This window comes from Eptatretus burgeri, chromosome 7 (genome assembly GCF_056783735.1).
Source record: "Eptatretus burgeri isolate ZD-2024b chromosome 7, Ebu_testis_v1, whole genome shotgun sequence".
Lineage (NCBI taxonomy): Eukaryota > Metazoa > Chordata > Myxini > Myxiniformes > Myxinidae > Eptatretus > Eptatretus burgeri.
In genome coordinates this window covers 41969188-41995296 of record NC_140967.1, presented here as the reverse complement: position 1 = coordinate 41995296, position 26109 = coordinate 41969188, and the positions used below count along the sequence as shown (strand labels likewise).

General features: G+C 44.2%; 1 protein-coding gene across 1 annotated transcript in view; it reads right to left on the bottom strand.

The window, feature by feature from the left end:
* LOC147023107 (uncharacterized) overlaps nucleotides 1-26109 on the bottom strand; it is a 107500-nt gene that overhangs the window by 57137 nt on the left and 24254 nt on the right. The window contains exons 4-10 of the mRNA XM_085888167.1: nucleotides 26045-26109; nucleotides 23922-24018; nucleotides 22761-23584; nucleotides 22110-22345; nucleotides 21809-22024; nucleotides 20552-20676; nucleotides 1811-1871 (exon numbers count right to left, since the gene is read on the bottom strand). The exon at nucleotides 26045-26109 is cut by the window's right edge and continues 113 nt beyond it. Of these exons, the coding sequence (XP_085744293.1) occupies nucleotides 1811-1871; nucleotides 20552-20676; nucleotides 21809-22024; nucleotides 22110-22345; nucleotides 22761-23584; nucleotides 23922-24018; nucleotides 26045-26109 (1624 nt within the window). The remainder of the gene's footprint in view (nucleotides 1-1810; nucleotides 1872-20551; nucleotides 20677-21808; nucleotides 22025-22109; nucleotides 22346-22760; nucleotides 23585-23921; nucleotides 24019-26044) is intronic.

Below are 26109 nucleotides of genomic sequence, written 5' to 3'. Positions count from 1 at the left end.
TTGCCAGTTTTGACTGATCTCGGATTTTTGCTTTTGCCATGGTCTGGAGTACTGAAAAGTGATCCCTGCCGAGACAATCAGCTGAACAGATAAGGTAAGCTCTCATGTATAGCCAAAGCGACTTTTTGGAGAAGATACTCCAACTTTAGTTTTGTATATAGCGGGTGGGATAGACTTTTTTTTTCTATGCCATCCCAACATAGAGTTCCAGCGCACTCTCTGATATGTATATAATATGTCACGTATAATATGTGTATGATCACATATCAATATGTGTGCATATAATATGTATACTATGTGTATGTACGATCACAATCGTGCCTGTATATGTGTAAATCACAATTCAGGTACGTGTGTGTATGTGTATGTGTATGTGTATGTGTATGTGTATGTGTGTGTGTGTGTGTGTATGTGTATGTGTATGTGTATGTGTATGTGTATGTGTATGTGTATGTGTATGTGTGTGTGTGTGTGTGTGTATGTGTATGTGTATGTGTGTGTGTGTGTGTGTGTGTGTGTGTGTGTGTGTGTGTGTGTGTGTGTGTGTGTGTGTGTGTGCCACTGCCGCCGATCATTTTCACTCGTAAGTCTCTAAGACTTCCATGGTCCTAAAGCATCCATCTTCACCCCAGCAAGAAACCATGACTTATGGACCAAGCAGTCTCCTTAAATGTGCTCTGTTTAATGGAGCCTTCCCTGGTCCTGAAGCATCCATCTTCACCCCAGCAATGAACCACGACTCATGGACCAAGCCATCTCCTTATCTGTGCTCCGTTTCCTGCTCCATCCCCGAAGTGGCGATGATGTAGATCCGCACGACGTCCTGTGTGGCATCCGGGGTATGCTCGGTCTCGGTCTCTTCTTTCTCGGTCTCATCCTTCCTTCCTTGATGGGATACATTTGGCAAAACCCAACAAGCCGCAAGGTAAGGCCAGGCCAGGGTGCCAGGCCGCGTCCCAAACGCATGTCGATCGGCGCAACTCCAGGCGCCCTCCATGCGGCCCTCTGCCCCACCAAAGTTGCCACCTCCAGCTTGGTTCTCACTCCCATCAAAGTCGTATTTGACACAGTATCGGATCCCATGGAACTTGGTCCCAGGCAGGTGGAACTTTGCAAAAAAAAGAAGTCGCCAAAGCTCAGGTTTTTGCATCCCCAAAAGTCCAGGTCGGGTCCCAAACGCATGTCGATCAGCACGACTTCGAGCGCCACATGTGCAGCCTTCTGCTTCACCAAAGCTGGCATACTCAGCTCGGTCTTCACTGCCTTTCAAACAGATTTATTTGATGCGGTCTTCTGTCCTTTCTGTCCCAGATGAGAAGAGGGAGGTAGGTGTATGTGTGTGCGTGTGCGTGTGCGTGTGCGTGTCTCAGACGAGTTCATCCAACTTGGACCACATTAATATTTATGAGTAAGTGTGTATGAACATGTCACAAATATTTGGCCTAGCATATCTATCTATCTATCTCTATCTCTCGCAGGTTTTGCGGCCACCGTAATCACATGATTCACTGCCACTCACCTTCTCATGCCAACTATTTTGCAAAATGCCACCTCGCCCATAATAAGCATTTTCATGTGAATGCAAAAACTTCATCTTTGGAATTAGTATGTACTAGTTACTGCAGATTATGTGTGTGAACACAGCTTTAGTGTCCAATTCGAATCACTGTTCACCATTAGCTGACATTCGTTTCCATCAAACTCTCCTGCTATGTGTACATCATTGAACTTGTCATTCAGGGGTTTACAAACATAATTCTACACATCAATCTACACTTTCACCCATCATGAGTAGGAAACTTAAACTTACTGCCTTTTCCTCTTTTGGCTCTGGTTTCTCCTCCGAGGTGCCTGGTTCTGCTAATCTTCTCCTGCAAAACAAGTGTCATGCTGTCCCATTCCAAACCTAATAAACAGTCATAGCTTAAATATACATATATACAGTGCCTTCCAAAACTATTCACACACCTTTACTTTTCACATTTTGTTGTGTTACAGCCTGAATATAAAATGGATTAAATAAAAAAATTTGTCACCCAAACAAAATACCCCACAATAACAAAGTGAAAACATGTTTTTACAAATTTTTTGAAAATGAAATACAGAAATATCTAATTTACATAAGTATTCAGCCACCTGAGACAATACTTTGTCTAAGTGCCTTTGGCAGCAATTACAGTATTCTTGGGTGTGTCTATCAGCTTTGCACATCTGGATTTGGGGATTTTCTCCCATTCTTCGTTGCAGATTTACTCAAACTCTATCAAGTTGGATGGGGAGTGTCGGTGAACAGCAATCTTCAAATCTTTCTACAGATTCTCAATGGGATTCAAGTCTGGCCTTTGGCTGGGCCACTGAAGGACTTTCACGTTCTTTTTTTCTGAAGCCATTCCAGTGTTGTTTTGGCTGTATGATTGGGGCAATTGTCCTGTTGGAATGTAAATCTTTGCTGCAGTCTCAGGTCTTTTGCATTGTGAAGCAGGTTCTCAATAATTTGCCTGTATTTGGCTCCATTCATTGTTCCCTCTATCCTCACAATTGTCCCAGTCTCTGCTGCTGAAAAGCATGATAGTTACACCACCATGCTTCACAGTAGGGAAGGTGTTAAATGGGTGATGAGCTGTGCTCGGTTTTCTCCAAACGTAGCACTTTGCATTCAGGCCAAAGAGTTCAATGTTCGTTTCATCAGACCACAAATTATTTTGCCTCATGCTCTTAGTCTTTCCCGTGCCTTTTTGTCAACTCAAGGCGTGCTGTCATGTGACTTTTCTCAAGAGTGGCTTCCATCTGGCCACTCTCTCATAAAGCTTAAATTTCGAAGTGCTGCAGAGACTGTTTTCTTTCCGGCAGGTTCTCCCATTTCAGCCAGGGAACTCTGTAGTTCCGTCAGAGTGGTCATTAGGTTCTTGGTCACCTCCCTGACCAAGGTCCTTCTTGCCCTGTTGCTCAGTTTAGTAGGACGACCATCTCTCGGAAGAATCTGAGTAGTTCCATATTCATTTGATTTCCTAATGATGGAGCTCACTGTGCTCTCAGAACTTTCAACACTCGAGAAACTGTTTTATACCCTTCCCCAGATCTTTGCCTCCTCACAATTCTATCCCAGAGGTCTGCAAACAGTTCCTTGGACTTGGTTGTGGAGTTTCTTCTCTGACATGCACTGTTAACTGTGGGACCTTCTATAGAAAGGTGTGTTTCTAAATTATGTCCAATCAATTGAATTGGCCACGGGTGCATGTACATCTCAAGGATGATCAAAGGAAATTGGATGCACCCAAGCTCAATTTGGAGTGTAATAGCAAAGGGGTTGAATACTTATTTCAGATTTCAAGACATTTCAGATTTTCATTTCAAATTAATTTGTAAAAAATTAAAATAAAAAAAAAATTCCTCTGACATTATGGGGTATTATGTGGAATATAATAAATAATAATAATAGTGTCAACTTCATCATCATAATTGATTCTTGCTACAAATAATAACTTGCGCACTGTGAGACGGGCACCGATCGCAGCATTTCATGGATAAATAATCATTTGCAGATATTTGAGAAGAGCTGAAAGTGCATCCAGTGCGAAAGCAGAGCACTCTTACCACTACATTTATAAATGGGAATTGTTCTTTTAATGAAACTTCCATTAGGTCAACAATATAATAAAAATAATAATAATATAATAATAATAATAATAATAGTAATCTTTAATACTGCTGTATTATGTTCAAAATAAAACAGTTATTGTTGTTAAACGTATTACCCCCAATGATGATTGGTTCAAGTGAAGCTTATGCATGATGGCACACGTTTGATCATGTCCAGGTTCAACAGAAGGTGAGAGCATTGTATTCATGAACAAAAGCACTGCAAGTGGATTTCATTTATCTTCCTTACCAGAAGAAGAAAACAAATAGATACTATTACATTTCCGAGTACACAAATGTAGCTCACCTACCCCTCTCTCACCCCTTTTTCCCCACTTGTCCTTTTCATATCTCGCTACCCTTCAGCTTCAAAGAACGTGCACAGAACATTCATTGGGATATACAGACCAAGCTAAAATGAATCAGAGGAGCGCTCCCACCCCACCCAACCTACTCCGTGCTCATAGTCAATACCCATCCGGCTCCCAAGTTCCCCCTTCTGAGTTTGATTTGCATGCATCCTGACCACTTTTTATTTTGAACTAGGCATCTGATATGGTATACAAGTGCAGTATATTGACTGTAGGAAACTGAACGAGATTAATTCAAGCATGCAACAAAGCACAAATGGTGTATTCATAACAAGATGAGCTCACATTGTGCACAAGCAAAGGAAACAAGTGCACAGCTTGTTTTAGCGATACATCCAAGTGCAAAACTCAAGGCAGGAACCAAATATAACAAGCAAACTTGTACTACAAGCGGATAGCACAGGAAGAAAAACCTGCAAGGAAGAAAAACCAGGGTATTCAGACAGCTCGACAAGCAAAAGTCAATCACATGGCAGAGTAATGAAGTCCACAGCATTTACACAGAATGCATGCATGATAAAAATGTCCGTTTTAATCTCGATGTTTTTCGTCATTTGAGTTGAGTCTGCCCGATTCCTCTTTGCTTCCCTCAATATGTACATTTTTCACACGAACGTGAAATAATCTGCAAAACCTGTACAAATTACCCCGAATTATTCACCAAGAGCTCAACAATACACAGGTCAGGTCAGGTATGGAAGCATACGCCGGAGCAGCACGTCGCTGCGTCCACTTTCCGCCGGTACTTCAAGGGCCTCCGTCTGGCCATTCCCCAGGCAGATGTCTGGCCCATTCCCATCTCTTTAGATGCCGATCAACCTGCTGCAACCACGAGGCATGTCAGCTGCCCATTGGCCACCTCCACTCACGAGGCTCCCTCACTGAGAGAATCTGGTAAGCAGGATCAGTGTGAGGAAAACGAGCCACATGACCACACAGCCGCAGCTGACACTCACGGCCTATATAGGAAATCTCATCAGAGTCCCTCTCAGAAACTGCTCATTGGACACAAAGTCTGACCAGTGATAGCCAAGGATTCTCTGAAGAGACCTAGTACTGAAAGAGTTAAGTCTTTGTTTCCAAGTATCAGAGTCCAAGTATCACATCCGTAGAACAAGACGGGAAGCACGAAGGAATTAAAGACTCAGACTTTCATCCTCCTGCAAAAGTACTGACAACGCCACACCCAATGTTCCAGTGAATCCGTAACCCCTCAGGCCTGACCCAGACGTCTATTGACCTCTAGCTCACAACATGCGGAGGCATGAATATCACTGCCAAGGAAAGTGAATCTCTCCGTGACCTCAACATCCTCACCACAAAACAGGTACAGACAAGATAGCAGCATGCAAGATGTCATCGAAAGCCTGCATCTTAGTTTTGACTGGAAATAAGTCGGAGATGGTATCACCAAATCCCACAGCACTCTTAGTTCCAGAGTATAGCTCAGACATCAGATTGATCAGTTTTGGTGGCATGCCACGAAGAAGAAGAATCCTCCAGAGGGCATCCCAATTCAATGAATTTAAAGCTTTGCAGAGATCAATATGGGCTGCAAGCAGCCCCTGCCGAAACACTCATCTGCATTAGGTGAGCACCTGAAGAGCAAGAATACAGTCAATTGTTGACCTCTTTGGTGTAATCGTGATTGCGCTGGGTGCTGGTGCTCAAGCAGAATGATCCAAGGCGAACCCTATCAATAATTATCCGAGCAAAGACCTTGCCCAGCAATTAAAGCAGAATCACCCCTCGGTAGTTGTTGCAGTCTTTGCGATCACCCTTCCCTTTCAGAAAGGGACAAGGCCCCTCTTCCAGTCAGTTGGGATGATGCCTGTGTTCCAGGCAGAGCACAGAACTACATGCAACGACATGAGTACAACATTTCCACCAGCCTTGAGAAGTTCAGCATGGATGCCACAAATCCCAGGAGCTTTACCCCCCATTTCAACTGATTCACTGCAGTCTGTGTTTCCGCAAACGAAGGCAGTTCACAGTTGAGCAATAGTCAGCAAGAGGGATAGTAACACCCCTGACATCCAACTCCACAGCTGGTGGGTCAGCCTAGTATAGCCACTCAAAGTAACCGGCCCAGTGTGCCTTCACTTCTGACTCCTCTGTCAAGAGCCCACCACCCTTCGCTCGAACTGAAGTACACTGAGGCCTGGGTTTGGAGGAATGCAATGCACAAATTCCTCTGTAAGCAGGATGAGAATCACTTGACTACAAGTGATGCTCTACTACCTCACAGGTTCCTCGTACATGGGCCTCCTTGTCCGCTTTTTGCACATGTACAGATTTACGCCTCAACTCCCTGAACAGTTCAGCCCTACCATTAAGCCTGGCCCTGTGACTGATCAGTGGCATCCAGTGTCCCTTGGGAGACAAAGTTCTTCTTCGCCTGATAATGAGTTCCAACACTTCCATCAGCAACATTCTTGAAGGCACTCCACAACTCTTCAGCATTCCCCAAAACACCCAGAGCCCCCAAATCCACACTCAGCCTGTTCACAAATTCCTCAGTTAACCTCCCATCCTTGAGCTTGCCAACATCCAGCCTTGGCTGAAATGGTACCATTCCTCTGGACTTAAGTTGCAACTTCAGAGTTGGTACAACAAGCCTATGGGCGGTATTGAGGAAATGAGCACTCCGATAGACCCTGCAGTTCTGAAGAATCCTCCAGTGCCCATCAATGAGCACATGGTCAATCTCCTTTGCACACCACCAGCGTTGGAATAGCAAGTCCAGCAATGAGCCTGTGGGTGCTGAAACCATGAACCAGCCACCCTAAGTCCATGACTTCTTGCAGAGTCAAGGAACTTAGTGCTATTCTGGTTCATAGTTCCAGACCCATGGAGACCAACACATGTCTCATAACCGTGTTGATCCTAGAATTACTCGACATGGCACAAAGAAACAATGAACATTTGATTGTTATCGACACCGATACTGGTCTACTGCTTTGCAGGAGTGACCATGTGACAATATCATTCTATATAACAATTGATTCACCAGAATCGTAAGATAATACATCCACAATGAGTTACTACCATGGAGATTATGATAAAATGAGGAAAATACTGAGAGAAGTAAAATGGAATGAGAATATTAAGGATGTTACAGGAGAGGAAGTATGGAGATTCTTTGAAAATACAATGAAAAGATGCATACACTCATGCGTCTCCATGAAGAGGAAACAGATGAGAAAAAGGCCTCAGCGGATAAATAGAGATGCTTTAAAGATCATTAAACTGAAACACAGAACTTAGAGTAGATTCAAAAAGAGTAGAAAGGAAGCTGACTTGAAAGTTTATGTCATGACATGAAACAATGCAACATTTGAACTTAACCAACTAAAGAGAGCATAAGCTGACTGAGAACAATGTGTATGAACTAAGATGGTATCTGGGCAAAGATTGACCAGGAGAAGGCAGATTCTTTCATTACTTTTTTCAGGAGTGTATTCACAGTTGCGGATGAAACAACAATGCCAACATTAAAAAGGAGTATTGTGGAATCTATTCTAACTGGGATGGATTTTAATAGTTCATGAGGTGGACAGCCTCCTGGTTAAAGCTAGACTTCAACAAATCAGCTGGCTCTGATTTTTATTTCTTATTATTATTTTTTGTATATATTGTCGAGGCTCGTATGAGAGCTCACACACAACGCACAGCAAGGGGGGCATGAGACAAGAGGGGCAGGAGAGGGAAGGACAAAACAGTGGGGAACAGAGACATGAGATTTGTGTAAGGGAGAGGGATGAGGTGGGGAACACAGGGTATACAAGATGGACATTACAGGGACTTTCAAGAAAGAAAGCAGGGAATTTGAAGGAGGTGGGTTTGGGGTGATCAACGGGGGTACAAGAAACAGAGTGTGTAGTTGGGAGGAATAGATGGGGGGCATTGAGAAAAGTGGGGAAAATAGGAATTGATTACAAATAAAAGTGATTGTACACCTAGATGGGAAGGACAAGAAGGCCTCAAGGAACCCGACAAGATAAGGTTGATGAAAACTCACAAAATAGCACGATTTTTGAAACAAAACCAAACTAGGAACACACAGCATACAGGTGAGAAAAGGAACAGTTAAAACGTGACAAATAACGACGGGAAACTTAACTTTGACAAAGTCGGCAGAGACCCCTGAGAAGCTGCCGTCGCCCCAAGCCCAGAACTGCAAATGCAGATGGTTTACATTTGAGAGTATCGAGAGAAACTTATAAAGAAATCTATAAGCCAATTCAAGTTATTTTCACCAAACTTCTGAAGGAGGGAAGTGTTTAGGAGTTGTAGAAAACAGCCATTGGTGTACCTATCTACAAGAAGGGAAAGAAGAGTAATCCTACAAACTACAGACCTATTAGTTTGACCTTATTGGTATGCAAGATAATGGAGAAAATTGTCAGAAAGAGATTGGGATAGCATTTGGAAATAATAACTGCAGCAGTGAGCAGCAAGGTTTTTGGAGTGGGAGATCCTGTTGTGCACAACTCCTCGAAGTTCTCTAACGATGGACGAGAGAGCTGAATGATGGTCACAACAATGACTACCATAAAGCATTTGATAGTGTGTCACATCAACGCCTCTTATGCAAGCTCAAATCGTATAGAGTAGATGGAGGAATACCTGATAGAACGAACATAGAGGGTGGTGGTCAATGGCTGGATGTCAGAACACCGACTAGTGACGAGTGGAATACCCCAAGGCAGTGTCCTGGGTATAGTACTATTTGTCATCTTTATCAACGACCTTCCAGTTGAGGTCGATGTTGACTCTGAGCTGAAAGTGTTTGCAGACGATACAAAGCTGTAAAGAGTTGTTGATACTCAAGTTGAAGCAGAAATCTCACATTGAGATGTGAAAGCAGTCATGGACTGGTCTTGTAAATGGCAGCCACCATTTAACAATAAGAAGTGTGAAGTTGTCCATTATGAGAGAAGTAACCAAAAGTCTGCCTATATTATGGAAGGAGATTTTGGCCCAAATAAAGTAAAAATCGAGAATGAAGAAAGAGACTTGGGTGTTCTGTTTGATACAAGGTTATAATTCTTCAGCTCCCATGTTGCAGACATATCTAAGAAAAGTAATGTTAAATTAGCAATCATCAAAAGATCATTATCGGCACTGGGGAGGAAAAGGCTACTCCGACTTGACAAAACCACAGTATGACCAAAAGTGGAATACTGCAACTCGGTATGGTGCTCTAGGTAGAAGAAAGATGATCTTCTTGAAACGATCCAACAGAGGGAAACCAGAAAGCTACCACACATTTATCACTTACTCACCTGTCAACTGTTATGCATTTGGCATGAGATGTACACTTTTTCAACTCATGTCATGCACTCATATCCAACTACTGAAATCTCACATTTGAATTTTTCTTTTGAAACAACATTTCTTTTTAACAAAGTCATTAGACAGGTCCCTTTTTTGTATACCTTGTCAAGGCTCATATGAGAGCTAACACAACGCACAGCAAGGGGGGCATGAGACAAGAGGGGCGTGGGAAGAACAAAACAGTGAGGAACAGAGACGTTAGATCTGTGGAAGGGAGAGGGATGGGGCGGGGGAAAATGGAGTATACAAGATGGACACCACAGGGACTTTCAGGAAGGAAAGCAAGGAATTTGAAGGAGGTGGGCTTGGGATGGATTAACGGGGGTAGAAAAGATTGAGGTTATTGATGGGGGATGATAAGAGGTGGTGGTGAACAGCTGTTTTGAAAGCCTGGAGGGAAGAATGGGATTGAACAGAGGGAAGGAGTTTATTCCAAAGGTGGGGAAAAAGACAAATGAAAGAGTGAAGGTGAGCAGTGATTCGTGATTTTGGTAGTTTTACCAGAAGGGGGTTGTTGGCAGACCTTGAGCGCCCTGCGGAAATATGGTGGGGACAAATTGCAGACAGAGCAGGAGGGACGAGACCGGAGAGGAGACGGTAGAAGAAAGAAAGACCACCGACCTGCCTGCGGTGAGAGAGTGAGAGGCCCAAAGACTCAGCCTCATATTGGGAGATACCAATGATCCGAAATGCCTTGGTTTATACTGCGTGAAGCCGAGAAAGGAGGGAGGCAGGAGCACCAGCCCAGCGGGGAGAGCAGTACTCCATTAGGCTGCGGACGAAAGCTTTGTATGTGGTCAGGAGCTCAGGTGGGCCGAGGAAGGACTTCCACGACAAAGGATTCCCAATCCTGGCTTTGGACTGGCAACTGGCGACTCAATCATTTGAAAGGCGACTGGCTTTGGAGGCGAGATTGAAATATGTCTTTCCCAGGAAAGATCATGGCAGATAGTGAGACCCAGAAGGTTGAATGAAAGGACTTATTTGAGAGGATTGATGAGAAAGTAGATGGGGGGGGGGTTCCAAATGGTCCTTTCGGAGAGACATACTGAGACTGTGATATTTGTCAGGATTGAAAGGCATGTTCCACGTGTTGGACCAATTTGTGATTTTACTCAGATCTGCAGAGAGTGACGAAGCTATTGCTGGCTGGTCTGAGAGATGACAGATGGTACGGCAGAGGGTGGTGTCATCAGCAAAGAGATAAAGAGGATTTTTCAGAATCGGATATATCATTGATGAAAACCAGAAAAAGAACAGGGCCCAGATCGCTGCCTTGAGGAACTCCAGCCTGGACAGGAACAGGGGATGAAAGAACTCCATTTAGGGCCAAATGTTCGTTGTGACAGGAGTTGAAGTCAGCGAGCCATGAGTGGAGATGGCCTTGGATACCATAGGAAGAGAGTTTGGTGAGCAGGGCAGGGTGCCAGACCGTGTCAAAAGCACATGATATGTCTCGGAATATGGCTCTGATTTCATGTCCGGCATTGAGTACCTCCATCCATTGTTTGGAGAGCAGAAGCAGTGTATCCAGGGTAGAGTGACCTGGTCTGAAACCAAATTGATGATCGGAAATCAAGCCATTGGAGAAGAGGAAGGATTTAATGTCTGAAGCGATGATGGATTCCATAACCTTTCTGATGATTGGGAGAAGGCTGATTGGTCTGTAGTTGCAGGGATCTGTTTTTGCACCTTTTTGTGCAGGGCAGTAATGTTTGCTGAAAATGTAAAAAAAAAAATATATATATATATATATAACAGATGAGTTTCCAACCAATGAAAATCACTGTCACTTTCAAGGTTGTTTGTGGAGCCACTGGATCTACTAAACCAGACAACCTCACTGAAATAACAAGCAATGTCACTTGGTGTTCTGAAGGATATCGAAGAAGACCAGACCACTTGCGCCCTGCACTTTATGCAGGACTTTGTAACTTGTTTAAGGAGTTGGTGATGACTTCCCTACTCCCCACAGAAGATACTGTGGGACCTTTAACGTAGACAGATCTGTAAGATCCATCCGATAGATGGCAAATACATTTATACCTCACCCTGCCTGCTAAACACCAGGATGGCAGTCTATACCTGGGTGGGGATTCAAACCCAAGATAGACAGCTCAGAGGCAACTATGCACAGTTCTCAGTCTAGGCTTTGCAGCCATCCATTTACGTGTGCAGAAACTCCTTTCAAGGAGCTTATAATGTGGCAGACATGTGATAAAAGGTGAAATTGGTTTTGATGCTCGACTGGAAATATTTAATTTCACTGTCAAAATATGTCTTGAAGTACATACATCTGAATCTAAGTTTGGAATACTGAGTGGCCATTACTTTTAGGAGTTCAGTCTAATTGTGAATATTTTTTCTTCCTTCTCCTTTGTGCCTATAAGATTTATAACCAACAGAACTCTCCATTTTGGTTCTATTTTCCTAGATTTGTTCTGAGTAGGGGGGGCTCCATCCCCCACCAAGGCAATGCCGTGGACCTGACCGGAGCCTGTGGCACCTGTTCCCCAGTTAAGAAATATTCTCACTCCTTCAAGCAGGTTTGGGTCGATAGCTATGCACTTATAATATTCGGAAAGATTTAAAGCAATGAAGTTGTCCACAATGGTATACAGGAGACAATGGGCTGAACTTATTCAGATCTTCAAAATCCTTAAGGGAATTGACTAAATCGATGTTCATAAATTCTTTGTCAGGGAAGAGAGTTTGAGAACCAGGAGGCACGACATGAAGATAAGAAAACAGCACCATAAATCTCAGCAAAGACAAACAGCTTTCTCTGTCAGAAGTGTCAACAACTGAAATGCACTACCAGGATATGTTGCCAATGCAACTACCATTAACCAGTTCCAATCCGCAAGGGAGACACATTGGGCTGACCATCGATTGAAGTACAGCCCTTTTGGAATAGCAACGGGGGAAAATAAGGAATGCTTCATGTCTCAGACTCCAGTAAATCCAGTACTGCAAACCTATTGCATGGTGGTACAAAGGTATTGTTAAACTCTCAATCATAAAATGCATGCTTAATTACTTCCTGAATCCCGATTTTGTCCAGGTTCTACCGTCACAAAATAGACACCAAATTGTTGTGCAAAGAGTGTGTTTGGTTTTGGTTATTAATTACATCCAAAATCCATCAACTCGATTTGAGCTTTAATTTTTTTCACATCAAGAAACACATGGCTGGTCAATCTTTGGCAATGAGGGTTACACTTGCATTGCAAAAAAAATGTCAACTCTCTACCAAAGAAAGGGATGGGAGATAACAACCTTCCCGTGGTCCACCCTGTCATTACTCCGTGCATGCGAAGTGAAAAGCAGGGTTAAGCAAATGGCTCATATTTGTCCGTCCGTCTTATCAGTTTATGATCAAGGAACCACTTTGTTACGGTTGTGGGGGTAGATGGAGGAATTTCATAGGAAAGTTAGGATTATATAGAATTGCTTGATCCGTGTATGTGTTGGTGACATCTCGATGTAAATTAGGTAGGGAAACTGTGAGCTTAAGTGTTATTTGTTATCACGTGGGGGTGGTGCTGTGTTAATTAGATCGGTATCAAGACCAATTTACCCCAGTATGCGAGTGTTATAAAAGTGCAACTCCTTCATGGTTGGCTTTTAAATGCAAAAACGCAGGAGAATGTCACAGCAGGCAATCACAACGAGAACAAGCGAGCCAGGTGTGCTGAGCAGGCAGAGGCCCCGCCTTCCTGGGTTTTCGTGCCAGAAAGCCACACCCCAGAGGTGAAAGGTTGTTTGGGGTGACGTCGAAGAGAGATCGGGAGCCAACGCACGAGTTCGGTGTGAGGAATGCATGCGGTCGAGAGAAGAACGTGGCTGGGATGGAGGATCTCGCTTTGCTCTCCTCTCAGCATGACGAAATGTTTTTTCTTCGATGCATGAAGAAGACAGCACGATTCTCGCATTCATGCTGAGGCGAATTGGTTCGCGTGGTGGAGCAAGACGCTGACCATTGGCTCTTATTTGGGTTGTGAGAGACCGACCTCAAAGCCTCGTGTATATCACCGATGAGACGGCGCCATTCTGCAAAGCCACGGCGTCGGTGAGGATGATCAACGAAGAAGCTGCATGGCGGTCTCTGAGCCCTGGTGTTGAATATCACCTCATGAATTGCCTGACGTACGTTTCCCACTACGAGAGAGCGGCTTGGCGCCATTTTTGGCGCGTCCACATGTGCAGGACGAAGCGCCTCAATTCCAAGTTCTATAAAGACCATCTCTGGACCAAGCTAAGTGCTAGACTAAAGGGACGGTTTGCTTTTCTTTTATTTCGTTTCCCCCCTTGTCTGCATTTAAGTCCGTGTGTGGAGGCGCCTCGACTTTAGACTTTAATTTACTTCACGTTATTATTATTACATTTTGAATTACCCTTGTAAATATTTCCACTGTCATTAAATCCCTGCATTTATTTAAGTTGCTGCGTCTATTTATTTGTCATGGGGTTTGAGTATAAACCCCCTTATGCATCCATCTGTTCCATCGCTCCACCAGTGCTGAATGCACCCCACCCCTCCCGCACGCGTTATAATCTCTGAGGATCACGTGTCCGCCTCCTCAGGAATACCGCTCGGCTATCCAGGCTGGCTGGTGTTAACCGCCCATCCACCACAATTAGGTATGGGGGATTAACTTAACTGCCAGACCCACGACAAGTTGTTTAAATTTAATTTATATTTTGAACACAAATCAGAACATGAATAGGAAGACAAGCCTGCCGTTGAACAGTACTTTGTCTCTGAATTAGTCCCGATCGCCAGGTGCAAAATTGGAGCGAGATAATATTTTTACTCTGCCTGCCTGGCAGTCAAACAAAACTAAAAATCATTTCAAACAGGAAACTGTGTTTAAGGATATCATAAAGGACACAAACAACAGTTACGAATAACTAATGTGAAGTGTTACATCGGGTGATGCAATAGACACTGGGTAAAACAACAGTAAAACTGGGAATTTGTTTACTTATATGCCTTTAAACCTCTTTACACCTTTATTTAAATGTAATTATATACTTAAACACTGTAAAACACAAATCACCTTCATAATACTTCCAAGAATCTCCAGTTTTGCAGTACTTGGACATGTTCTATAGGGTGGTGTATAAAACTGCTTCAACTGTGCAAAACTTCTGGATTTTATTGTTTAAATGATCTTAAAAATCAACATTTTATTAAAATTGAAGTATATACTTAACACTGTGTGGGGTATTGTGTTCTATGAACTCTCGAGGTAATTAATGTCATCACTTTGAAAATAGAACACAACGATCTTACAAACGGCCCTTTTCAGGACCAATCGTCTTTAATTATAGGGAAAACTCTTTGTATCTTCCAATTAAATGTGGAAGGTATGTTACGAGCAAAGTGTGACTACATATCAAGAACTGATAAAGACCTTGATGTTGCTAGTCTTGTTCTTCAAGAGACATGCTGAGGATGCCTCCAATGCCTCCAAGCTGCACAGCTATGGTTTCAAACTTATTGCAGCAGTGCACCATGCGAATATGGCATTGCAACCTCCTTACGACACAACCTGACTGACTTTTACATTGTTAAATAATCTAGTGCCAATAATGACTTCATAACCACTGTGAATGTTGGGGACACAATAACTACCAACGTGTACAAACCACCTCAGGCAGAATGGCCAGTTCCAGCACTACCCATTACTGCTCATCCTAAAGTTCATGCTGGTGACTTCAACAGCCATCACACCTCATGAGGATATACTTCAGATGACGAGGAAGGTGAACAACTGATGGCTTGGGCATCCGCTCGTGATCGCTATCTCCTGCACGATGCCAAGCAATCATGTACTCTCCATTCACGTAGATGGAAGTAAGACTACAATGCAGACCTCTGTTTTCTCTCCAGTGACAGTAATGGACACCCTCTTCATGCCTCTCGTGAGATCCTTCCACACTTTCCACACAGCCAACACTGACCAGCATCAATCCACATTTGAATAAAGGTTCCCTTAATTACATCCAAACCTAAAGCCCATTGGAATTTTCAGAAAGCCAACTAGGAGACTTTCACACCAGAAGTTGGAGCAGAAGATCATCAGCATCAACCATGTCCTGAAGAGCGAGAGCAGCTTCTGCAAGATCCTGAGAGATGTAGCCAAAAACAACATCCCACATGTTTTTTGCAAAAAACACCTTGTTGGTTGCCAGAAACTGACCAACTCTTCCAATAGTATGAAGCTTCTGGGGATCCAGGTGTTGCATCTGAGCTCTTGGAATCTTGGGACATGGCCAGATGAAAAATATGGCAGGAGACTGTTGAGAAGCTTCATTTTATTTATTCAAGTAGAAAGGCATGGAACCTGCCAAGACATCTGGAGCTGCCTCACATGCTCAACATAAACCTCCCAAAGTATCGGCTAATGCTGTTGCTTCCAGGCTGCTCCTCAACTATAAAGTTGCCTCAATTAAGAAGGCTCACAGTGAAGTCTGTAAGGAACTCTCCAAGACCATTTCATTATCTCCTCCTACATCCCTGCTTTTTTCCCTTTATACCAGGATTGACATTGACACTGGCCTTTTGCCCACCAAAGCAAGGAAAGCATCATCAGAATCAGCATCAGAAAGATTTCCAATCATCAATTTGGTTTCAGACAAGGTCACTCTACCCTGGATATGCTGCTTCTGCTCTCCCATCAATGGATGGAGGTCCTCAATGCCAGACAGGAAATCCGAGCCGTATCCCTGGACATATCACGTGCTTTTGACACAGTCTGGCACCCTGCCCTACTCACCAAACTCTCTTCCCATGGTATTCAAGGCCATCTCCACTCATGGCTCGCAGACTTCCTCTCCTGTCGCAGTCAACGTGTGGCCCTAAATGGAGTTCTTTCATCCCCTCTTCCTGTGCAGGCTGGAGTTCCTCAAGGTAGCGTTCTGGGCCCTGTTCTTTTTCTGGTTTTCATCAATGATCTCTCGGACTCTCTGGAAAATCCTCTATTTCTCTTTGCCGACGACTCCACCCTCTGCCGTACCATCTATCATCCCTCAGACCGGCAAGCAGCAGCTTCTTCGCTCACTGCAGATCTGGATAAAATCACAAACTGGTCCAACACGTGGAACATGTCTTTCAATCCAGACAAATCTCACACTCTCACTATGTCTCTTCGAAAGGACCGTTTACAAACCCCCCCCCCCCATCCACTTTCTCAACAATCCTCTGGAAGAAGTCTTTTCTTTCAAGCTTCTAGGTCTCACTAACTGCCATGACCTTTCCTGGGAAAGTCACATTTCCAACCTCGCCTCAAAAGCCAGTCGCCGACTGGGAATCCTCCGTCATGCTAAGTCCTTCCTCGGCCCTCTTGAGCTCCTGACCACTTACAAAGCTTTTATCCGTAGCCTGATGGAGTACTGCTCTCCCCTCTAGGCTGGTGCTCCTGCCTCCCACCTTTCTCGGCTTCACGCTGTCGAAACCAGGGCATTTAAGATCATCGGCATCTCCCGCAATGAAGCTGAGTCTTTGGGCCTCTCACTCAATCACCGCAGGTTGGTCGGTGGTCTTTCTGTCTTCTACAGACTCCTCTCCAGCCTTGCCCCCCTGCTCTCTCTGCGATTTGTCCCCACCACATTTCCACAGGGCGCTCAAGGTCCGCCAACAACCCCCTTCTGGTAAAACTACCAAAATCACGAATCACTGCTCATCTTCACTCTTTTATTCCTCTTTTTTCCCGCCTTTGGAATAAACTTCCTCACTCTATTCTTTCCCATTCTTCCCTCCAGGCTTTCAAAACAGCTGTTCACCACCACCTCTTATCTTCCCCCATCCAAATCCTCGATCTTTTCTACCCCCGATAATCCACCCAAGCCCACTTCCTTCATTTCTCCTGCTTTCCTTCCTGAAAGTCCCTGAAATGTCCATCTTCTCTTCGCCATGTTCCCCGTCCCATCCCCATCCCTCTCCCTTCCACAGTTCACCTAATGTGTCTGTTCCCCACTGTTTTGTCCCTTCCACTCCCGCCCCTCTTGTCTCATGCCTCCTTGCTGTGAGTTGTGTGTTAGCTCTCATACGAGCCTCGACCAAGGTATACAAAAAAAAAAAGCATCAGGAATTTATAGCATATATTTTGAATTCTTGAAGAATCTGGGACCTCACAGGCATAATTGGTTGGCTTCTCTTTTCACCAACATCCATGCAACTGAAGTCACACCAGTAACCTGAAGAGAAGTTAACGTCATTGCCATCCTTAAGCCAGGAAAACCTGCTGCTGACCCATCTAGCTTTCAGCCTATATCTTTGCTATGTAGGACATACGAATTGTTTGAGCGTGTCCTTCTGGCCAACTTTTCCAAGAAACAATCTGGCTTCAGACCTGGTAGGAGCTGTGTTGATCAAGTACTTGCCCTTACCACCCACATTGGGGCTGACTACCAAGCCATGCTCGAGACAGGTGTTGCACTAATTGACCTATCATCAGCATATGATACGGTATGATGACATGTTCTGCTGAAAGCTGCCATACTTTGTCCAGTGCCAAGCCACAATAAGTGTCCTTTCTTCTATGCCGAGCAATCAGATATAGGGTATCATTCTGAGAGCAAACTCAATAAGGACTCAGAATGATTATCTTCTGCAAGTATCTATTTTAGCTCCAATCCTCTTCAACATATATGTGAGCGACATGTCTGGACCACCTCCAGAAAATTTGCCTATGCATACGATCTTGCCTGTGTGACCCAAGCAATCAACCTTGAAGATCTCAGCAGTTCCCTGCCCTGGGAATTAAAGGTAATAGAGCAATACTTCATCTACTATATAGCACTTCTCCCCAAACCCAACTAAGACCCCAGTTACCACTTTCTATCTCAGCAAATGACTGGCTAACAGAAAGCTCGAGGCTTCCTTTTGTGGCAAACTAGTCAAGAATGAATTGTCCCATAAGTACCTTGGAGTCACCCTTGATCGCAGCTTCACCCTTGACCCTTGGAGTCACCCTCCCCTAGAAGGGCACTCGGTAGCGCATACCTCCGCCACCCTGATCCAAGAGAACATATCGGGCCCATTACATTTTTGAAATATCATGCAATACAGTACGATATCGTTTTTGGCCCTATCAATGGTGAAGAATCACTTTAAGAATTAAATAATTATCGCATCCAGATACGGATTCGGATATTCACCAAAATCGAATCAATTTGTCCTTGCCACACACCCAACATGTCCACCAAGTTTCATCCGAATCCATCAACAACTTTTTGAGATTATTGTGCTTTATATTGTTGTAGATTCTCACCCGCCGGCGTGCGAATGACCGCGTCTAACCAATAGCGGTCACTTCGCCCACCGAACGGACAATCCAGTCGCGGCTTTCCGGGTCAACGCCGAAAACCAGCCACGGGTGTGTTTTTAAGCACACCACAAGCTTGTCCGCACTCTACCTGCGCTACAGGGTAAATCGCCGAATTGTCGATAAACCTAATTAATCACGCGGGTAGACTACCGAGAGATTGTACGTCAACGGGACCGCTTGGAAACGAGCCGCTTAAGCAGCTCGCTTCCTTTTGGGATAACCGAGCGGTGTATTATCGCGCAATCCCGTTGGACCCGATCACTTTACCGACTATTTAAAACCAACTATATTCCTAGAGCAAGATGGCAGCTCAATTAAGGGAAGAGGACGCAATGAGCAGGTTTACATTCACACAAGGACATTTATTGTAATAAAGTACGTAAGCAGGCATGCACATATGCAATTAAACAAGGCAAAACACGTATGCAATTATACAAGACCAACACGCATGACAGGAGAACTACAACCGTTCTACACAATCACTTAACAGTTTTTACTACTTAGTAGGCACGGGCCCACGGACACACGTACGCACACACACCCAAGAAATGGTGGCTGAGGCCTTTAATAATGGGCTCCAGCTCGGAGGACAGGTGAGCTGAAACCCAGAGCCTATCTCGAACCTCTCCACCTCGTGTGGTCTTCAAGTTGTTCGGACCCGGGCTCCAGCAAGAGTGAACTGGATCCAATCGCCGTGAGCCGCGATCCTTCACGAGCTCCCGCGAATCCTCCCGCGCTTCTCAACACGTGCTGGTGAGACGAGGTGCCGATCCTTCCCGTTGATGCGCCGCTTCCCCGAGGAACCACCTCCAAGAAGAGGTCGATGAGTCGCACCAAGTCGGGAACCAAACAGAGAACAAAGAGCTCCACGAACCAAGAAGAAGAAGCCACCACTCGGAGCTCGAGCCGAGCAACCGGCTCAACTCACAAAGCAGCTCTCCAAAAAGTCTCCACCAGAGCCAAGCAGAAGCCGAAGTCACTGAACAACTCCTCTGCAGAAGCCAAAAAGCTTCCGAAGGCCTCAACCCTAACCCAAGCCAAACAGAACCCGAAGGTCTGCTGAACGACTCCCACCAACTCCCTTCTCCAACCCCGCACACGAACCAAGAAAGGATCTCCTCTTTATCCTTCTCCGCCCCCTTCCCCCGCACCCGGCGTGACTCATGCCCTCGTGATCCATCGCCCGCTCAACCACGGGTGGGAGGGAGTTGTTGACATCATGAATCATGGGACGGCAGGGTTCTTCTTCCTCTTCACAGAAGAGGGGGAGGGACGTCTCCATTGTGTTGGGATCGCTCTTTAACTATTAAATAGATCCGCAGCGCATCTAATCGATTTCTGAACATTTAAACAATGGAAGGTGAGCTATCTAGGGAACAAGCACTTATCGACATAGCTGACGAAAGGAACCTGTATGTTGTGTGCAATCGAATTCCAAATTCGTAACAATATAATTTTTGGCCCCATCTCTCAATGGGGAAGAATCACTTTAAAAAATTGTAGTAGTCGGATCTGGATCCGGATCCAGACCTTCACCAAAATCTAATCAGTTCGGGCTTGTCACACACCCAACCTGCCCACAAAATTTCATCTGGAGATATCCTGCACTTTTACTTTCCGAATCCATTAAAATTTTACTTTCAACATCAAGCAACATCTGGAGATATCCGAATCCATCCACAACTTTTAGAGATATCCTGCACACAAACAGACAGTCAAACAAACAAATAAACACAGACAGACAGAAAGTGGTGAAAACATAACCCTCTTTACCTTTGGTGGTGGAGGTAAAAGTACAATAAAGATTAACAACAATAAAAAAAACAAATGTTGATTGTGCTTGCACAAGTCTTTCCTCCTGACCTGCGGGCAAGCAGGGCACTCATCTCCTCCATAAGGCCACCACTGCTGGCTAAATGAACCATGCCTGGGCCACGGCTTCCTTCAGGACGACCTGATCCACTCATCGCCACCGCAGCCTCATCAGACTGAAATAAAGATATTAATAAAACTGCATACTCTTGACTAACCACAATCAAATAAAATAAATGCATAAACAAGTACATGAAATCTCAAAATGGAATGGGGGGAGGTTGGTGGGGGTTGGAAAAGGTAGTGTGTGGGGGTGGAGGGGAGGGGGGGTTCAAAGCAGCTCATAAAATTCAACGTTTCAGTCACAAAGTCTATCTAGCCCTTATGAGATACATCAGGGTCGATGTAGGCAATGTGTACTTCATCAGGGCCTATGCAAGCAATGTGTGCTTTGTCAGGGTCGATGCAAGGAGTGTGTACTTCAATAGGGTTTATGCAGGCCGTGTGTGCTTCATCAATGACGAAGCACCCTTCCAGAGAGTTGGAGTAACACAAGCCGTTGATAAACTGTCACACCCAGACAACTATTTTCAGGATCTCTTATCAGATACAAAATGCTCCCATAGTCTATTATAAAATGTGAACTTTAAAAGAGCCACTATATATCAATCAAATGCTTATTTGACTGGGATAAAATATCAATTTGGTCTGTTGGTTGTAATATTACCGAGGTGTGGCTGTGCCATTGATGTAGTACCATTAAGTGGGGCAGCAATTTGGAATTTTACACAGCTACAGATGCAATGACCTAATCTTCAAAAGGCACCACAGTATCAACCCCCACCAGTGAATCCTAGTTTGTGAGACAGCCAACTTAACAGCCCTTCCAAATGAAGGCCACCTCATTGGGAAACCTTGCCTGCAAAGTACCATAGTGACAGTTTTATGGTAGGGTCAGGAATCTAACCCAGATAGCCCAAATACAAATAGCCCAAATGTATATAATCAAACCCAGATAGTGCTTTCTCTGCCCATTCTGTCAGCCCAAAGAGCCACTCAATGTGATTTCTTGACTTTTAAAATTTTGTACTCCACATCACTCACTACTAGATCTGTGTTTAATCATAGAAAAAATAATTTGAGGCATTGTTGCAAATAATATAATAAACCATCCGCATGGGGATGCAAAAAGATGTGGATATTACAGCAATAAATGAAAAGGCAAGAATTAAATTCAGACATACAATAGTCCTTAATGACCCTTTATCTCCCCCCCCACCCCCACCTCTCATTCACATCAGCACCCACCCTTGTGATCTTACGAAGTCGAGCAGATCCAAGTGCAGCAGCAAGGCCAACAAGTGGTGGCCCCTCTGCAGAGCCTGGTGGAAGGGGTGGTGGAGGTGGTGGGTGGCAGGATGGAGTTGGCGGACCGAGTGGAGTTGGGGTACCGAGGGGGGTTTGGGGACCGAGTGGGGTTTGGGGACCGAGGGGGGTTGGGGGACCAAGGGGGGTTGGGGGACCGAGGGGGTTGGGGGACCGAGGGGGTTGGGGGACCGAGGGGGTTGGGGGACCAAGGGGGTTGGGGGACCAAGGGGGTTGGGGGACCACTTAAGTTTGGTGGTGGTCCAGGTGGAGGTGGAGGAACAGAGACTGGAGATAAGCATGGAGGAGGACCGGGTGGGAGAGGTAGTGGAGGTGGTGGTGGTGGAGTGGGAGGCATAGAACAGCTTGAGAGCTTTGGAGGAGGACCAGGTGGTGGTGGGGGGGGAGGTGGAGCTGTTGGTGCTTGTGGCATGGCAGATCTTGGTGTTGACGGCGACAGCATGGCTGCCACTAGACCGACTTGAGGATCAACATACAAAAAAATAAAAAATAAAAATAAACATTAAAACTTGCTTTCTTCAACTTGGGCAACTTATTTCATTAGCCCAAGTCATTAATCAGATACCTACTTCTCCACACAGTCTTTCAGGTTTTCAATTCTCCCCTCGAATTTTCTTAATCATGTTCCATATGGCAATGTTGGAAACGTTTTTTACAGTCACATTTTTAAACTGTTGTAATTTTTAAAAGGGAATTGCATCTTGTTAAATCAAGAAAAATGGACCACTGTAAAAGCTGTCATAGAATCATGCAGATTCATCTCAACCCCATCATAATGCACCAAAATTTAACTGACATTTGTGACATTAGATCAGTTATTTTAACAATAATATCGTTTAGACATGAATGCAAGCTATTCCTTCACTTTCCTCACCTTCATCAGTGTTGTCTTCCCGAAGACTTTCAACTCTCTCATTCTGTGACCCTTCAGCATCCATTCCACGTCGCTCCCAACTCATAGTCACTCTTTCCCAATCATCATCATCCCCCTCTTCATCCTCATCTTGCTGTGCTTTCTCCTTTTCAGCGCGCTCTAGCCGTACTTGTTGCAATTTTTCGATACGTTCTCTCTCCATCCTTTCATTGTCTTGCTCAATATTTTCCCTTTCTATTCGCTCATGTTCAATTCTCTCCCACTCAAGTATCTCTGCCTTCTCCCTCTCCAAAAGCTCTCTTTCTGCCTTTTCCCTTTCTAAACGTTCTCTATCTGCTCTTTCCTTTTCCTGATACTCTCTTTCTATCCTTTCTTGATGCTCTCTCTCAGCCCTTTCTCTTGACAAACGTTCTCTCTCCGCCCTCTCTTTTTCTAATTGCTCACGTTCAAGTCTCTCTCTCTCCTGCTGTTCTCTCTCTGCCCTCTCCCTTTCCTGCATCTCTCTTTCTAAACACTCTAATCTTTCTCGTTCTTGACGATCCCTTTCTGCCTTTTCCCTCTCTAAGCATTCCCTTTCAACTCTTTCATGCTCTAAACGTTCTCTCTCCATTCTCTCTCGTTCTGCTCGCTCCCACTCTGCACGCTCTCTCTCCTGTTCTGCCTTTTCTCTCTCTAACCTCTCTCTTTCTCGCTCCACTCTTTCTAGCCGCTCCCGTTCCAACCTTTCTCGCTCCAACCTCTCTGCCCTTTCTCTCTCCAGCCTCTCTACCCTCTCTCTCTCCAGCCTCTCATGTTCTGCTTGCATTTGCCTTTCTTGGATTTGCCTGCAGAGGAAAAATATGAAAAACACACATGAGAAGCCAAGAAAGTATTTAACTATATTCCAAAAACACGATTCCTGAAGAATTTTTTTTTTTGAATACCCACAATTATTTGCCCTTCTCTTTTGTGTAGAGATGCATATATATTGCTGAAAATAAATAGTTGCATAAAACAAACAAGTCACATAACATCAAAAGAGCAAAACAAAAATCACCTTTGACAATAAATTCTTAATAACTAATTTCTTAAAATAAACAAAAATGAAGATACACTTTTAAAGCATTCATGAAGTCAAATTAAAGAACATGTCACAGAAGTGTTTTAAGTGGTGTGCAGCACCTCCTCTGGAGCTCCAGCTCAGCAACAAGAGGCCCGTTGTGCAACTGCTGTTGTTGGTGGTGCAATAAGCGAGAACCTTGTCGGCTCAGCGTCTGCACTGCTCAACAAGAGAGTGTCAGGAAGGGAGGAGATAATCAATTGTCTGTATCCATGTAATTGGATAAGCAAAGATGGCGGTCTGGTGTCATTTCATCAAGGTATCATTGTGTCTGCTTTGCCAGAGAGTATGGAGCTTAATTTGTTGAGGTCGTTCCAAAAACACATTTCTAATAACAGGCAGGCTTGAATCAGAAAAAAAGCTGTTTTGTCCAAACATGCAAGTTGATGTAAGTTTACCATTACAAGTTGAAACTCACAAAAAATACGAAAGAAACAGTAAAAAGTTCAGAAAACATGCATACAGATCAATTATAAAAAGCAATTTCCTGTTTTTTTAAGCAAAAACTTTCAAGCAGACAAACAGCACAAATACTCTTGCAATTCATAGGAAGGTAAGCAAATGTCTCCTCATGTCCTAGTAAAACATGCATATGTCTACAAGGAACTCCCTGTGCTTTACACACCGAGAAAAAAAACAATTGCATTTTAAAGAACATTGATGAAAGTTGGAGAGAGATATAGAGTTTGAGTCAGAGAAAGAGAGAGTCATGCATCAGAGGTGCATTAAGCTTTCTTAGGGACCTCGGCACAAAAAAATTTCGACCCAAAACACCCAAAAAAAAGAGGACTCCGTGTTATTTTCACGCTTGCTCAGTCTATGTTACTTAGACTTGACTGCAAAACATCCGGAGGAATTCCAATGCTTCATTGCCTTTTTCCCCCACTTGTAAAAGAAAAAGCCATGTTAAGGTGTTCCATTACCAATCAGCTTGCTATCGCTTGCCAAGCCAGCCATTCCTTATCAACCATTTTATTGGAGTGCTTGCTTGAGTGCTGAGCTGCTTGTTCTACAATGCCAGCAGCCACATCTACCGAATCCAAAGCTGTGTCGCCATCGTCTTAGTCTGTCGTTTCTCGTTTCTCTTTCTCCTTGAATTACTGGTTCATAGTTGGTACCTTTTTCACAAAGCAACTCCTTTAGTCTCCTTTGCTTGCTTTACCTTTCTCTTTGAGCTCCCACGTAAGTACCATTGATCCATTATTTATAACTGCCTGTGAATTCTAACAGAAAATGCCATCTGACTGATGACGCTGCAAGTCATTTGCATATTTGAACACGAGTTTGTAAAATGTTGTTTTTTTTGGCCTACAGACTTGCAATTGTTTCATCTATTAATTTAAGTCAATTACTCAAAAAATAGCATGACGTAATTTTTGAAAGGCCCCATATTGGGGGTAAATAATCCGAGACCGTGTGACGAATCAACTCTTTCTGATATAACCGTGGCGGAGGTTGACATGGATGAGAGGCGTCAAGTTAATCTTTTAATAGCACATTCAAGGTGTTTCCCAATCATCCTGTTCATCTTTTAAGAGTGCTTTAAATGCGCATTTCACAATTGGCCCATTTCCGGATTATATCACAGGTGTGACCACAGTGCGGTCATTCTTGTTGTGTAATGAACTATTGTCTGGTTTTGCACCTCCAACGAGACTTGACAGTCATGCAGCGCTCGAGCGCAGAGAACCCAGCAACAGTAGAAAGTCGAAACCAGCACAGAAACACCTCAAACGGTAACTCGTAACTGGAAATAATATTACAGTAGTAGATCTGGTCTAGAACATTTTAACAGCAAATGTATTTCCCCCCCCCCCCCCCCGAGGCCCTCATTGAGCTTGGGGCCCTGGGCACGGGCTTTGCATACCCATGTGGTAATCCAACACCACTGAGTGTCAGAGAGAGAGAGAGAGAGAGAGAGAATCATATAGAGGAAGAGTCATAGAATGAGAAAGAGAGTCATAGATATATAGAGATAAGAGAGATAAGAGAGATAAGAGAGATAAGAGAGATAAGAGAGATAAGAGAGATAAGAGAGATAAGAGAGGAGAGAGAGAGAGAGAGAGAGAGAGAGAGAGAGAGAGAGAGAGAGAGAGAGAGAGAGAGAGAGAGAGAGAGAGAGAGAGAGAGAGAGAGAGAGAGAGAGAGAGAGAGAAATAGGGAGAGAGACAGAGTGGAGGTGCACCTGGTTCCTGTGAGTTCAGCACATCAAGTGCATTGTTCATTGCGGCTGCAAACACATTTGCATCC